Raw genomic sequence first — 13,746 nt, forward strand, 5'->3', positions numbered from 1 at the left:
CACCTCACCAAGTGAACTGATTTATATCAGGACTGCCATTTTTTGCCCAATTTAAACTTCCCACAACCTCTGCAGAAATCAGCATTTAGATTGACCTAACCCAAGTTAGGTCCATCTACATGTAATGTCTGCATATATCTTAATGCTCCCCGAGTGACAAAAAACCTCTAAATATCAAATTTTGGCTTTTGGGACTCCAATGCAATATCTGATGCTGATGGTTGAGCATACTGAAATATACAACCATACACTTCTCCATGCACACTGTTTTCAAAAGTAAAAGTATCATAGCCATCTAAACACAGTGATGTGGGCTAAGATGCAGTTGTGATGCAGAGTGAATTAACTTGACCACAGTGCTGAACAAATAACGCTTCACTACCTTGGATTTGAGAAACAGCATGTTGTGGCACAGCACTGAAATGGGTATTCCAGTACTGAACCTACATACCTTAAAGTCCTTTATTATACCTAGCCCTTAGTTTTTTCTCATTCTTTATTTTACTTAAATAATTTTTTTTGCGAGATTCTTATCTAATCACCTGATCACAACAGCAGTGGCCTTAATTTATGCCTCATCAGGAATACTTTCCCCTGTCACCCCCCTTCACCCAAGTTTCCTGTGTAGCTTCAAATAGCAAGGGTCAGCAACTTTAACTAATAGAAAACTAGCCATCACTATCCTTCTTGTATAAAATTATTCCAAGGTCTTCCTGTCATTCATATAATGCAGATTCATATAATGAACCCTGTTTTACAAATTTTTCAGCACAAGTCAGTCATTGTCTAGATCTAGTAGAAGTCTAGTAGATAGATAGTTCTGTATGTCTATTGTACAGCTCAGGCTTTTTCTACTTCTATTTCCCATTTTTCCAAGTATTCTAAAAATCAATATTTGCCAGCATGTGTGTGTCTACTTATATTATATATTTATAATGGTTCCCACTTCTGAAACATGGCTAACTGCAACCAATCTACACAAGAAACTTGATTAAGTATGCTCAGATATCTTTTTTCTAACCAGATGCAATGGAATGAAGTGAGCTTTTGCCCATGAAAACTTATGCATCTCTGATTCAGTCTAGATGGTGCATCTCTATCCTGCTTTCTGCCTCACGTCTCATACTTATCATTAAGAGTAAAAGATAGGTGTACTGAAGAAAAGACTCATCAGTGAAAGCAAAAAAATAGTAAATATGCAATCTGTAGAGCAATGATTCTTAACCAGGGTGCCATGGTACCCTGGAGTTCCTTGACATTCTTTCAAGGATGCCGTAGGGTGTCATACAACATTAGCACTGTTACGCGCTCAAACGCGATTCAGAGATAAACCCCAAGGAATCCACAGTGTTAAAAACATTCCAACCTGTGGTGGTATTTGACTTCTTTTCAACAGAAAAACTGCTCCATTATCCTGTAGTTAAACACCAAGTAAAAAACTAAAAACTGGTATTTTCTGAAGTGGACTTGAGTCTAATTAAGGGTAACTTGAGTCCATTCAGGGATGCTTTGAGTCTAAAAACACTGAGAATAACCACTGCAGAGATTCAGATGCACATTAATAAAATCAAAAGTTGACTTATTTTTAAGATAAAAAATGGTTCATCATTGAGAAAACTAATAGACTTCCAAATGTTTCTACAAATAAACTCCCTCCACAAGCATGATGATTGTACTCCCATTTAATACTAGATTTAAACTACATATTCAGTTTCAAACCATTTATTTAGAAAAGGGAGATAAAGCAGCACTTAACACAATGTTCTAATTCTATCGTTCTAAAAATCTGAAATAAACTCACACTGCTCTTGACATCTTTCAGCTTTGGAAGAATGTCCAGTCCAAATCCATCTGCCTGCCCTCGCGTCCTGTTTCCACCATTCATGTAGTTTCCAAAGGCAAGAACCAAACCCAGAACCTGCATAACTCCTGACCCATTTTTCAATGTCTGTAAAATAGGACACACACACAAATTCTCTGTTGAAAACCTTAGTAATACATAATTACTTCTTAAAAACAATGTGTCAATGTCAATCTTTAGCAGATTAAGTGGTTTAGATATTAATTGTATATTGCACTTTACAAAAATATTGTGGCTATAACGTTGAAAAAATTATCAGATTACTTAAACATACAGCAAATTAAATTCTTTGCACCTAAAATTGTAAATAATGGATATTTGTAAGTTTTATATTACTAACAACTTTACAGAAAGGAAAAAGAGGTGGCGTTGTAATAAACTTCAGAGACAGGGTACAACACTTTCCAACTCCCTAGTACTTTTGCTATACTGTTACCCAGGTCAGACATCTGACCACATGGAACATCCAGGGCCTTGCTTTAGTGATTAAGCATTTCTAAAAATAAATAAAAAGTGCTTTTCTTTTAAAGTAGCCCATTACACAAAAATTGTGTGCCCGGAGGTTTTAAATATTTCTCTCAGACTGTGCAAAAAGTAATTCTATATTGCTTCAAAGCAGCTATGCATTTGATACTATCCACAACAATTTTTTTACCGTGGCATTTCAAAGTAATGTCTTGAAAAATGTAGCAAAAATGCCTGCATTTCATCCCTAATAAAATAAATAAATAGAAGTGTGCATGTGTTTTACATAATACTAATCTGTGTTTATAAACCTATATCTATTGTTAGGAAGAACATATTGCTGTCTCCAGATCATTTAAGTTAGATGGTTACTTCAGATTTGTTGAAGGGACACTTCCAAGAAACAAAGCATAAATATGAAGTGAGCTAAAATGGCATTCATTTGGAATATTGAGTAAGAGAGGCTGTAACAATGGAGAGAGAAGATTTTGCTTTGCCAAAAGCAGAAGGTACAATATTCCCTGGAGACTTATGTGTATTGGCTGCAAACTCACGATGTTATAGTTCAGAACTGAAAGCCAATCTTAAAATTCGCTTTGATCTTGAGGCACAATCATAAAATGTTCCATTCTGCAGGACTGCTATCCTTCAGATTTAATGAGTGCTTAAAGTAAATAAAAGAAAACTTTTGAAATATGAGTACAGCTGAACAAGTAAGATTAAATATCAGAAAATCTAGCTGTACCTTTATACGGACCAGAACATACCTCACACAGTTTCTGTAGCAATTCAAGTTTGCGATGGATAGAGCAAATGCTTTCAGAAAATGTTGATTGGAATAGGATACAAAAGACTCGTTCTGAAAAGTTTGGGATTAATGAAAGTTCATAAAGAAACCTGGAAGAACAATTAAAGAAAATGATGTTGTTCATTTTATAGTATGCATTTAATTTCTATTTTCTTTTTTATAATATTTCCATTTAGGTTACTAAAGTACAGGAGGCTTCCCTAATTCAAAGTAGTATTCACATTCCCAAGAATCATGAATAATTTTTTTTTGTTTTTTTTTGTTTGTTTTTTTTTTAAGTGGTCCTTACTGTTCAGGTTTGTCCAAAGACTTGGTTTGCTCCTTGTCCTTGGATGACTTGCTATGCTTTTCTATTTTTTCCAATTCATCTGATTGTGCTCTCTGGAGAAACAAACAAAGTATTTGTTCAAAAGTTGCTCAATTAAGCTTCACAGATACTGATACTTCTGTAAAAATTATATTTATACTTCTAGCATCTGTTTACGATAAAACTACTTAATTTCTGTTAGACTGATTTTCAGTAAATATTTTTGATACAAAACAGAACATATCTGAATCTTCCAGATAATAGTATTGACTATTAGTAATCTGCAAAAGATTTATTCATTCAACCATGCATCGAGATAATATTTTCCCTCCTCATCCCAATGTTTTTGGCAATCTACAGTCTTCAGGATCAAAGCGTTTCTTTTTTAAGTACTATTTCTTTGTTTTCCAGAATAAGCTGGGTTGTCTTCAGATACAATCTGATCTTAGTTAAAATACATTACTGAAATGTATTTCTAAGTCACAGTACTTTTATTTTTCACTAACCAGAAAAACAAAACAAAAAAATGAAAAAAGATATCAGTGGAAACTGAAAAGTAACCCTGGACCCCAAGTCACTTGGAGGGGAAGCAGAAAAAAAAAGCAACCCCCCAACCTGCTACAGAATTGCTCTAATGAGTTGAACTGATCTGCAAAGGAGTTGAGTGTCATCTGTCTCAGATGCCCACTACCTTTTTAAATGTCCCAAGGGTATTCTCAGGGACAGAATCCTTTGGCTTGACTACTGAAGTTGGAAAATATTCCCTGCCAAGCACAGGATCGGAAAGATGTTTGGTTCACGGTAATGAATACCAAATACAGATCACTACAACAGCAGTAATAATCTGTACATTCTGCAACATGCACTTTCAGAAAAGAGGGTTTGTCAATGCTGATTTGACAGCCTTTATCTCAGTGATGTAGACAGGAATGATCTATTGTAATGGGAAGCATCTTACATGCACACTACTATGTTACCACCCAATGCATTACTTGCCTGTCTTAGAAACAACAATATTTGGGTCTTAGCTGAAGTATTTTTAGGAGTTATGATGTTATAGGATGCCATTAAGAGAACACAGGGCACACCTACAAGAGACATTTACTGGGGAGCTCATTAATTAGTTCCACTATACATGCAGTGCCATTTGGCTGGAGTAAACTAATTAAATCTGTTACAGGTTAGTACTACCCAACACAAATGACCAAGGCTGGCTGGGGCATGAGGGCAGTGCACTGCAGGCTGCCTGCTAGGTAGTCCTGCACTGCAGCACTCAGGCCCCAGCCAGCCCCTCCACAACACACTGAGCTGTGTCAGAGAAGCCCTTGGCTGGCAAGTTGACTCCTGGGACCTCCTGCCAGCTGGGGATGCTTTGCCCTGGTGAGGCCACAGCTGGAGTACTGCATTCAATTCTGGGCTCCACAATTTAGGAAGGATGTGGAGAAGCTTGAAAGAGTCCAGAGGAGAGCCACGTGCACGATCAGAGGACAGGAGAACAGGCCTTATGATGAGAGGCTGAGAGCCATGGGACTCTTCAGCCTGGAAAAGTGCAGGCTCAGGAGTGACTTGGTGGCAGCCTATATCAGGGTGTGCATCAGGACCTGGGGGAACACCTGTTCAGTACAGCAGGGGATGACAAGGTCCAATGGTCACAAACTCCTTCAAAACCATTTTAGGCTGGACATAAGGAAAAACTTCTTTACTGTCCAAGCCCCCAAGGCCTGGAACAGACTTTCCCCAGAGTGGTGCAAGCACCTACTCTGAACACTTTCAAGAAACATTTGGACATTCATCTTGCTGGGATTCTTTGACCCTAGATGGCTTCCTGCCCTTTTTCAGAGGGCTGGACCCAATGATTTTATGAGGTCTCTTCCAGCCCTAATGTCTATGAAATGAGTGGGTTTTACAGCCAACATCCCATAGAGATAAATGGGATAGTTCATACCTCTTACCATTTCATGCTGTCTACAGATATAATGCTGTATCAGTTATACTTAGGTCAATTTTTTCAACTTTATTTCGCAAGTATGAGGGTTAGAAATATGTCTTTACTAAACATAAGCAGAGAATTTAATAGGGGTGTATGTGGTAGCTGTGTTGGTCTGAGCCAAAAAGAAATGCAAAAATCTAGAACTCTTGGTTCCAAAATGATACTTTTTGTTAGACCAACTGAGAAATTGCAAAAAAATTTTTTTTTTTGTTTTAATATTATTTAATATTAGTTTATCAATGTTTTTCATACCTATAGGGTCTTTGTCTTTATGCACCTCTCATTATTACCACAGATAATGTTGCTAGTCTCTTTAGTGTATGTATAAGCTATAAGTCCCAAATTTTCCTTCTTGTACTGCCCTCAGTTTTCTGCCCACCAGAGAAATTAGTTCTTATGAAATGATTCCTTCTCTGAGCTATGGACATTTTATAATCTTATCTGAAATTTCCCTTAATTTTTATAGCAAAACATCTTTTGCAGATGCTGTTAGTTATGCCAGTTGCATTAGAAACAAGAAAATAAAGAAACTAACTGCATCATTTTCCCACCCCTTAAAGGAAAAGTAGTTTTAGTGCTACAGGCCTTGCTTGCTAGGATTATGATGAAAATCATCTTCCTATTGACACAACAGAAATCATGGTGTTTCTCAATTTAAATCCTGTACACTAATATGTATATGGAGAGATAATGCTTCCCCATTTGAACTCCGGGAGAAACATATGTACGAGGTGTGAAGTAAAAGCAAAGCAAAATGGAAATAACTATTTTCTAGAAAAAGAAAGTCCAATAGAGTTGTATATAGATAAGGGCAGTATTTGATTAACTTCTGACTGCTACACAGCATAGAGCGTTGCCATCATGCAGTATTTGAAATGCAGATTTTCCAGCTGATCAAATTTATAGCCAAAAGACTCATCTTCTCAAAAGAAACAAGAAAAAGGAATCAATGACAGAAAGAAAAAAAAACAGGGGACGTGTTGATCCTTTAACGGCTTGACACCTTTGGAATGGGAATGCATTATGAAACAGTGATGCAGAGAAATTTCCTTGCAAACACCTTCTCAAGGTGTTGACAAGGCTAGCAATCTCCCTTTTTCAAGGTAACAATTAACTACAGTTCTCTTCTTAGATTGTTTATACAACTTAGTGGGAGTAACTATAATGAATAGAAGTAGGCCTGATTCATAAAGCTTAGCGGAGGCCAGCACTTCCCAAAGACAGGGTAGAAACCAGACTGGGTTGAACATTATATCCCAAGGGGGGCAGAACCCACACTGTATCTGCTAGTCAGAAGAAAAACCAAAATCATTTAAGGTAAAACTTTTCTACATAGCAAATTTATAAAATGTACTTTTAGAACCCTAGAAATGCCAGCATTTGCTAAATTGTAAAGACTTAAATTAATATAAGCAATTCTTAATGCAGTACATGACACCAACAAAAGCTTGACTTGACCTAAGGATTTAAAGATTTTTCCCTTCATTCTTTATGTAATTCAAAGTCATCACTCCCTAGGTTCAATAACATTTGAAGAAAGCCCATTTATACAACATATTTTATGTAACTGCATTATTTAATAGCTAAAAGCATGTTTGACTCATCATAATTTCACATTTAATTTCCAACCAAATTGTTTTTAAATGTGCATAATTTAACTAAAATGTGATTTGACTTTTTAAAAAATAGTTATTGGTTACATATTTGCAGGGCAGTCAGATGGTTCCAATTGAATGATATTGCTAAAAGTATTGACACTCTTTTAATATGGGCCCTCACTTTTTCAAAGGTAATGGCATATCTAAATTTGTAAGTATTTTTGAAGAATCCACCAGGTATCTTTCTGCATCCCTAAATACTTTTGAAAAATTGGTCCAAAGTTCTTCTAAGGTTAGAACTGATAGATCGCATCTTCTCCACCTGTGTTTTATTCATAATTGGAAGTGGGGTTGCGGGGAGGGAGATTTTCCAAATATATAAATTTTGATTTTCTCTTTCTAATATGAACAAAATGAAGTTCCCTGCTAGAAATCATGATTAAATTTGATAACTTAAATCAGCCTACCTAGCTCTTCAGATCCCCAGATAAAACATACTATTCAACCTTCAGATATTTTTTTCTCCTAAGCTAACCCATGAAGATGTGCCTTGAATCAGTTATATATCTTTAAAAAAAAAAAGTAAAGAGAAACAAACTATGGTTGTCTTTACCTGAAACAGTGTTGGGACAAAATATTAAAATTACCTTCTACTTTTTGTATAATACATTGAAACAAGCAAGAATAGAATATTACAGCAATAACTGCCTGTATAATTTTTAGTATACACTTAAGACAACATATTAGTATATATACTAGATACATTTGAGGTTTGACCTCTGTTACATATTTTGCATTAGTTGCTGATATCTCCAAAGAGGATAGGGCTCTGCTTCTTATTTAAACATTTTTTAAAATACACATACAAACCAAATCACCACAGAAGGCAAAGGTAAAAATGAAAAAAGTATGATTTAGAGACAGAACTGAGAGAAACCTATTAACTTTCTTCCATATTTCTTCAACATATCAAAACTATTTCTGAATTTCAAATCCCCAAATCAGGATAATTTGGCTGCAAAAAATAGGTTCGGCTCATTAGAAAGATCCAGAGTTTGCATTAAAAAATTGGACATAACATCTCTGTAATAACAACAAGCAAGGAGAAATGGCAACATTCCCCTTTCCCAAATGTTATTGCTTTACTTGATATCTCACTGTCCTTGAATTCTCTGCACATCAGCTGTAGTAATAAGTGTGTTTCTCAGAATTGTTTTCTTTTAGCTTATTTTTCTCTCATTAGTGTTCATCTATCTGTTAATTTGAAGATAGATAATATAAGGGATTTTCTATTTCCCTCCAAGGTTTTAATCAAATAGAAGACAACCAGCAGATGGTTCTCATAAAATTAATTAGGCTCTGATTGCATTTGACACCTCTTTGAAAGCCAGTGCCATAGTACTTTTTATTTTGATGCACTCTAATTGTTATATAGTGTAGCCAAAAACAATGTGTTACAGAACTCCTTCCAAGTTCTAGGACATATATTCCAATGGAGAAGCAAAATACTAGCAACTGTATTTTCAGAAAGTACTTAGCATTGGGTTTATCTCTGCTCCATTGAGTAGCCTAACTTCTTTTCACTTAAATGGGACCAGATTTCTGCTAACAGTGGGCGTTTTTGACAATATCATTCTATAAATCTTTTACTTCCTACTGGACAAATTTAAACATGTATAAAAGTAAGGAGAAATTCATATATCTTTTCAAATTTAATGCTGACTATACCCCTTTACTCCTATTCGTTTTCTTAAAAAATTATCTTCATTTTTAAATTAGGACAAAATTCTCAAAAGTACTCGATAAAATTTTCAAAAGCACCTGAAATTTGAAATCTTATTTTCAAAGGTGACTGGAGCACAAATTCTGCTCACTTTCAATGATGGGTTGACTCAGAATCTATCTGCTATAACTACTAGCTCAGGTACAGAAAATAATTAAGCTTTGCAGACTAATTCACATTATTAACCAGAAGACTACTTTGGAAAGTGTTTTCCTAATATGTTTCAGGCATAAAGGACCTTTGAAGAGATAAATACATTTAGCTGCTAATTCTGGTTTAATAAAAACAAATTCTATATATTATAGAATTATTTCTAAGAATTTACCCATGTTCCTTAATTCCATAGCCAATACAGAGTCATAACTAACACACTTTGTGCTCTGGACATAATTGGTGGAGAATAGAGTGGAGGGAGTAGAGGGGTGGTCAGTCTTACATGTCCCAAGGACTCAAAGAGCTTGGCTGCTGCTGCTTCTCAGTTTTCTGCCTGCCTTCAGATACAGCTGCTCCTGAGTGACTTAGGTATGCCTTGCACCTACGGGTTGTCCCACTCACCAACCCCTAGCTGTACACTACACTAGGCCCATTAGTAACAGTGACTAACAACCAAACCAGTTAATATTTCTGTGTCTCAGTTAGCTCTTCTGAAAAATATGCATTTTGCACTTACTTCTGGCTTTTTCTTCTCTAAATTACACAGCATTTCACAAGGGTATGCAAAAGCTATAATTGCCCCCATTTTACAGTTCACTTAAGAGGTTTATACCAATTTGTAACCGGAGCAACCTTAGAATTTAACATTCTGTTCTAACTATGGACACATGCTTCCTACTTTTGAGCAAGTCCTTTAAACAACTTGTTCCTCATTTAACACAGTCTAGAAAACGGATCTATGCACGTTGTTTAATGCAATCTGCTGATGGCTACATCAGAAGGAGGTATAGTTTTATCAAAACTTTCAGTCTCTCATTCAGAAAGGTTGTTTGAAGCTTAAACATGATGTTTTTTCTTTGTTGCTATGGTTATCTTCCCTGTACTATCATCATTGACAAAATGTGTCTTATTTTCATGAAATCTTAAGGATTTTTACAAGAATCAAAGTTAAAATTTACAGGTATTTAAAATGTTTTAAGTTAAATGGCCAGAAAGGGGTACCTAATAAAAAAGAAGAGCTATTTGACAGAAATCATCATCAGAAAATCCAGGAATCAGTAAGACTGGTCTCTAATGCTGCTTGCAGATATGGAAAAAAAAACTGGCACTTTAATCTCAGCATGCCCTGCGCCAAGCCCAGCAGATACCCAGAAGAGGCAGCACGTTAGTTGCTCCCAGCTTTCCCAATGTCTGTATAGCTTGGGCACTTTAGTGGGGCTTTTTTGATGCTTTTTTCTAATAGCTGAAATGCAGCAAAAAGTCCCGCCAAAGTACGCAATCTATATAGATGCTGCAGAACTGGGTCAAAGTATTGCACCACTGCTTTTGGTAAAGCATGTTTTATTTCCCCACATGCCTGTTGGTGCCCTGGATGAATATTACAGACAACAACACAGCAGTGGTAGCTTTACTTTTTTTCTTTACCAAAACATCTTGCACATCTATAGAAATCCTAATGCTTCAGACACAAACACATCTCCAGGAGGATGTCTAATACATGTCAGACACAATATGACTTTTGTTGGCTTCAACTAGGCCAACAAAGGTAATACTGTTTTAATCAGTGGGAATGGGGGGGAGGGGGAGGAATGAAGTTGGGGGACTAAAGTATAGCCTGGTATGGGTTGGAGTAGGAAAAGTGCAGGCTGGGGCAAGTGACAGTGCTCCAAGCACTTACAGATGTTTGTTAGATCAGTCTAACCCTTTCCTGATTTAACTTAGTTCACTTAAGGAGCTAAGATCGGGCAGCCAATTCTTTTCCTTCAGTCTAGTCTCTCCATGAATCTGTAGGCTAGTACTTAGATCCACCTAACTAGGTGTTAGGTGGCTCTCAGTGTAATATTTGCATGTACCCCTTGTCTATATGGAAAGTCTAGTATTTTTCAAAACAAAGTTTGAGGGTGATAAAACATGGCTTTGTATTTGAAGAAGACTGCAACCTCATTTATAGGAAAAAAAATATGCATGTATCCTCATTGATTTCATAAAAGCTATAGCACTCATTTAAAATTAGTACTCATTTAAAATTAGTATTTCACTTAGCGCTGAGCCAGTTTCGCTATAGCACTCAGCGAAGCAGTAGCAGTAGCAAGAAGTGGTGAGTGGCAGCGAGTAGGGAGGTAGGAATGAGCACGGAGCCTGCACTGGTGCCACATGACCAGGGCTGGCAGGGGAGCAGGGCAGCAGGAGTAGGGGCCCAGGCTGGCGCACAGTGCCAGAGCAACTGGTGGATGGGTGGGGGTGGGTGGGGAGAAGCAGCAGCAATGAGAAGCAGCGAGTGGGGGGGGGAGGCATGAGTGTGGGGCCTCCACCAGTGCCCGGGGCCAGGGCTGGCGGGGACCCAGGGTGGAGTGGCAGAAGCACAGGACTGCCATCGGGGTCAGCGGGGGCCCAGGATGGAATGGCAGAAGCATGGGCTATTGCGTGTAAGCTGGCACATGGGGCCAGAGAGGCCGACAGGCATGCAGAGGGGTGGGGAGAGGCAGCGGTGGTGAGAAGCTGCAACAAGAAGTGGTGGTAATAAATTATTTCTGTTTACATTAATTCCTATGGGGAAATGGGTTTTGCTTAGCGTGGTTCCACTTAACACTACGTTTTTCCAGAACCAGTTAAGAGCCTTAAGCATGAGGTGCCTGCATTGGCTATTTTGACCTACAAGCGATGCGCATAATTTTAAATTTTGAATTGTGATTTTAAGGAAAAGATCTTGGCAAATAAAACTGGTTTTAAACTAGGTAAACTAAGATAAGCTTGGAAAAAAGAATGAAGCCTGGAGCCATTTTGACAGACCCATCTGTTGAATACAAAAATAGACCCCACCTGTATTTTGTACTACTAATATGAGTACCTGTTTTATATATCAGAACTCTCATACACTAAATTTTTTAAATAGTGTCCTTCAAAATACTTCACAGAAAGGGGTAAGTAATAGAAAATATACAATACTTAAAGTACAGATATTATGATGTGCTCTACTAATAAAGATTTCACTATTTAACTGCAACACTGGTTAATAATCCTAAATAAACTATGCAGGTTTTTTTCATTTTAAAAAAATCACTAAGATGTATTTAGTAACTATGTGGTTTAACAAGGCTTTAATTCCTCAGTAAACAGGAATTGAGCCCTCAGGATTGTGGCTTTTGAAATTAGGGTGTGTTTAGATTTGGAAGCTGCCCAAACTTCATTCACTTCTAGGAGGGAAAGCACCATGCCAAACATATGCAATCAGGAAAAATGATTACATTCTGAAGAAAGATTGTAAAACAAATGCTCCCATATGTCTCACAGAGATCAAATAGAATGTCTGAGAACTAACACAATGATATTTAAGTATTTGGCAAGAAAAATCTGACCCGAGTATTAATTTAATGTGTGGAAAGTAAGGGGGAGTTGCACATAAGTTAACTATGCCTAAAATACAGAGCGTGGCTGGGAAATTAGGGAGGAGTCAAACTTATCAACCAATCATTCTCTCTTTTGCCTAAAACTATTATGACTTCTTATAAGGCTACCTACAAGTTAAGGGTCCATTTGTTAGGAATATTAAAGACATACATAGTAGAGGACATTGTACCCATTAGTGAGCTTACAATCTAAATAGGCAGGACAGAGAAAGGATGAGAGGGAAAACAGACACAGAGAGATGAAGCAGGGTGCTTCAGATCACAGAACAGGTCAGTGATGGAGCCATGATTAAAATCCAGTTCTTCGGAGTCTTGGTCTACTGAATTATCCATTTGATCATACTACCTCTCAAAAGTATGTCTATTCCCTGCTTCCTTTTCCATATAAGCAAACTTAGTGATCAAGTTAAACAGCTAACACAGCTTAACATTAATTTTATTGCTCAAATAGATCAGTGTGCCTGTTTAAGTGGAGCTAAGTGTAAAATATTTCCTCAGTGTTGACACAACATTCAAGGTATTCATTGTAGTAAAATATAGAAAATATCAAAGTAATATTGTCATAACGTAGTTCTGTTATCTCTACTAATTAAGAGGTTCAGAGGAAACCATGCATTTCACAGATAAAGGCAAAGCAGGTTAGGGTCAACTGTCAGCCAGTCTGGAGACAACTTTTAGTTTCCATTCCTAGCCATTTTCTTGTGAAGAGAACCTTGACAACCTAACACAATATAAAACCATTATATCTACACAAAAACATATCACCTTTGAAAGCAGAAAACAGAAGTAGCTGAACTTCTTATGGAGGTAGTGGATGCAGCCAAGCAACATTAAGGTCCTTCATTTTGACTTTAGGAAAGCCCCTGCCTGTAGGCAGGCAGGAAAAGATACGATAGAACTGGACCCTGCCCTACAGTTGTGGGCCAAAAAGTGAGCAAATAAAGATTCAGAAACAAGAAGAGTTAAAGGAAGGAGGATCCAATGGTTTGACTAAACTTGAAAGCCAGGAGATCTCCATCCAAATTTATCTGCTAGCATTCCTGTATAACCTTGGACTAACACTGAGCTCCTCTGTGCCTCATTCACCTTTGTAAAATGAAAACCTTATGGCAGTGTTATACAAAATAAACATTGTGAAGCACTAAGGGTACACCATGTAGGTCCTGAGCTAATAAAACGCCTGCTATATCATATACGGTGTCCCGGGGTGGGGAACCAAACCCCAGAGTCACGGTGGGCCGGGGTGGCAATTAGACATGGTAACAGGCCGGGTTCTATTGGCTATGGAGAACTGAGGCACGGGAAGCGTAGCGGTTTCTTAAACAAGTTGGAAATTTATTTGACTTACGCTTAGGTGCGTAGGAGAATGATGTC

General features: G+C 37.3%; 1 protein-coding gene across 1 annotated transcript in view; it reads right to left on the reverse strand.

The window, feature by feature from the left end:
* The window catches only part of FMN2 (formin 2), a 251,351-nt gene that overhangs the window by 86,474 nt on the left and 151,131 nt on the right, over positions 1–13,746 (reverse strand). The window contains 3 exon segments of the mRNA XM_019549808.1: positions 1,802–1,948; positions 3,094–3,223; positions 3,424–3,515. Of these exon segments, the coding sequence (XP_019405353.1) occupies positions 1,802–1,948; positions 3,094–3,223; positions 3,424–3,515 (369 nt within the window).

The sequence above is a fragment of the Crocodylus porosus genome, unplaced genomic scaffold (genome assembly GCF_001723895.1).
Source record: "Crocodylus porosus isolate Cpor-Errol unplaced genomic scaffold, CroPor_comp1, whole genome shotgun sequence".
Lineage (NCBI taxonomy): Eukaryota > Metazoa > Chordata > Crocodylia > Crocodylidae > Crocodylus > Crocodylus porosus.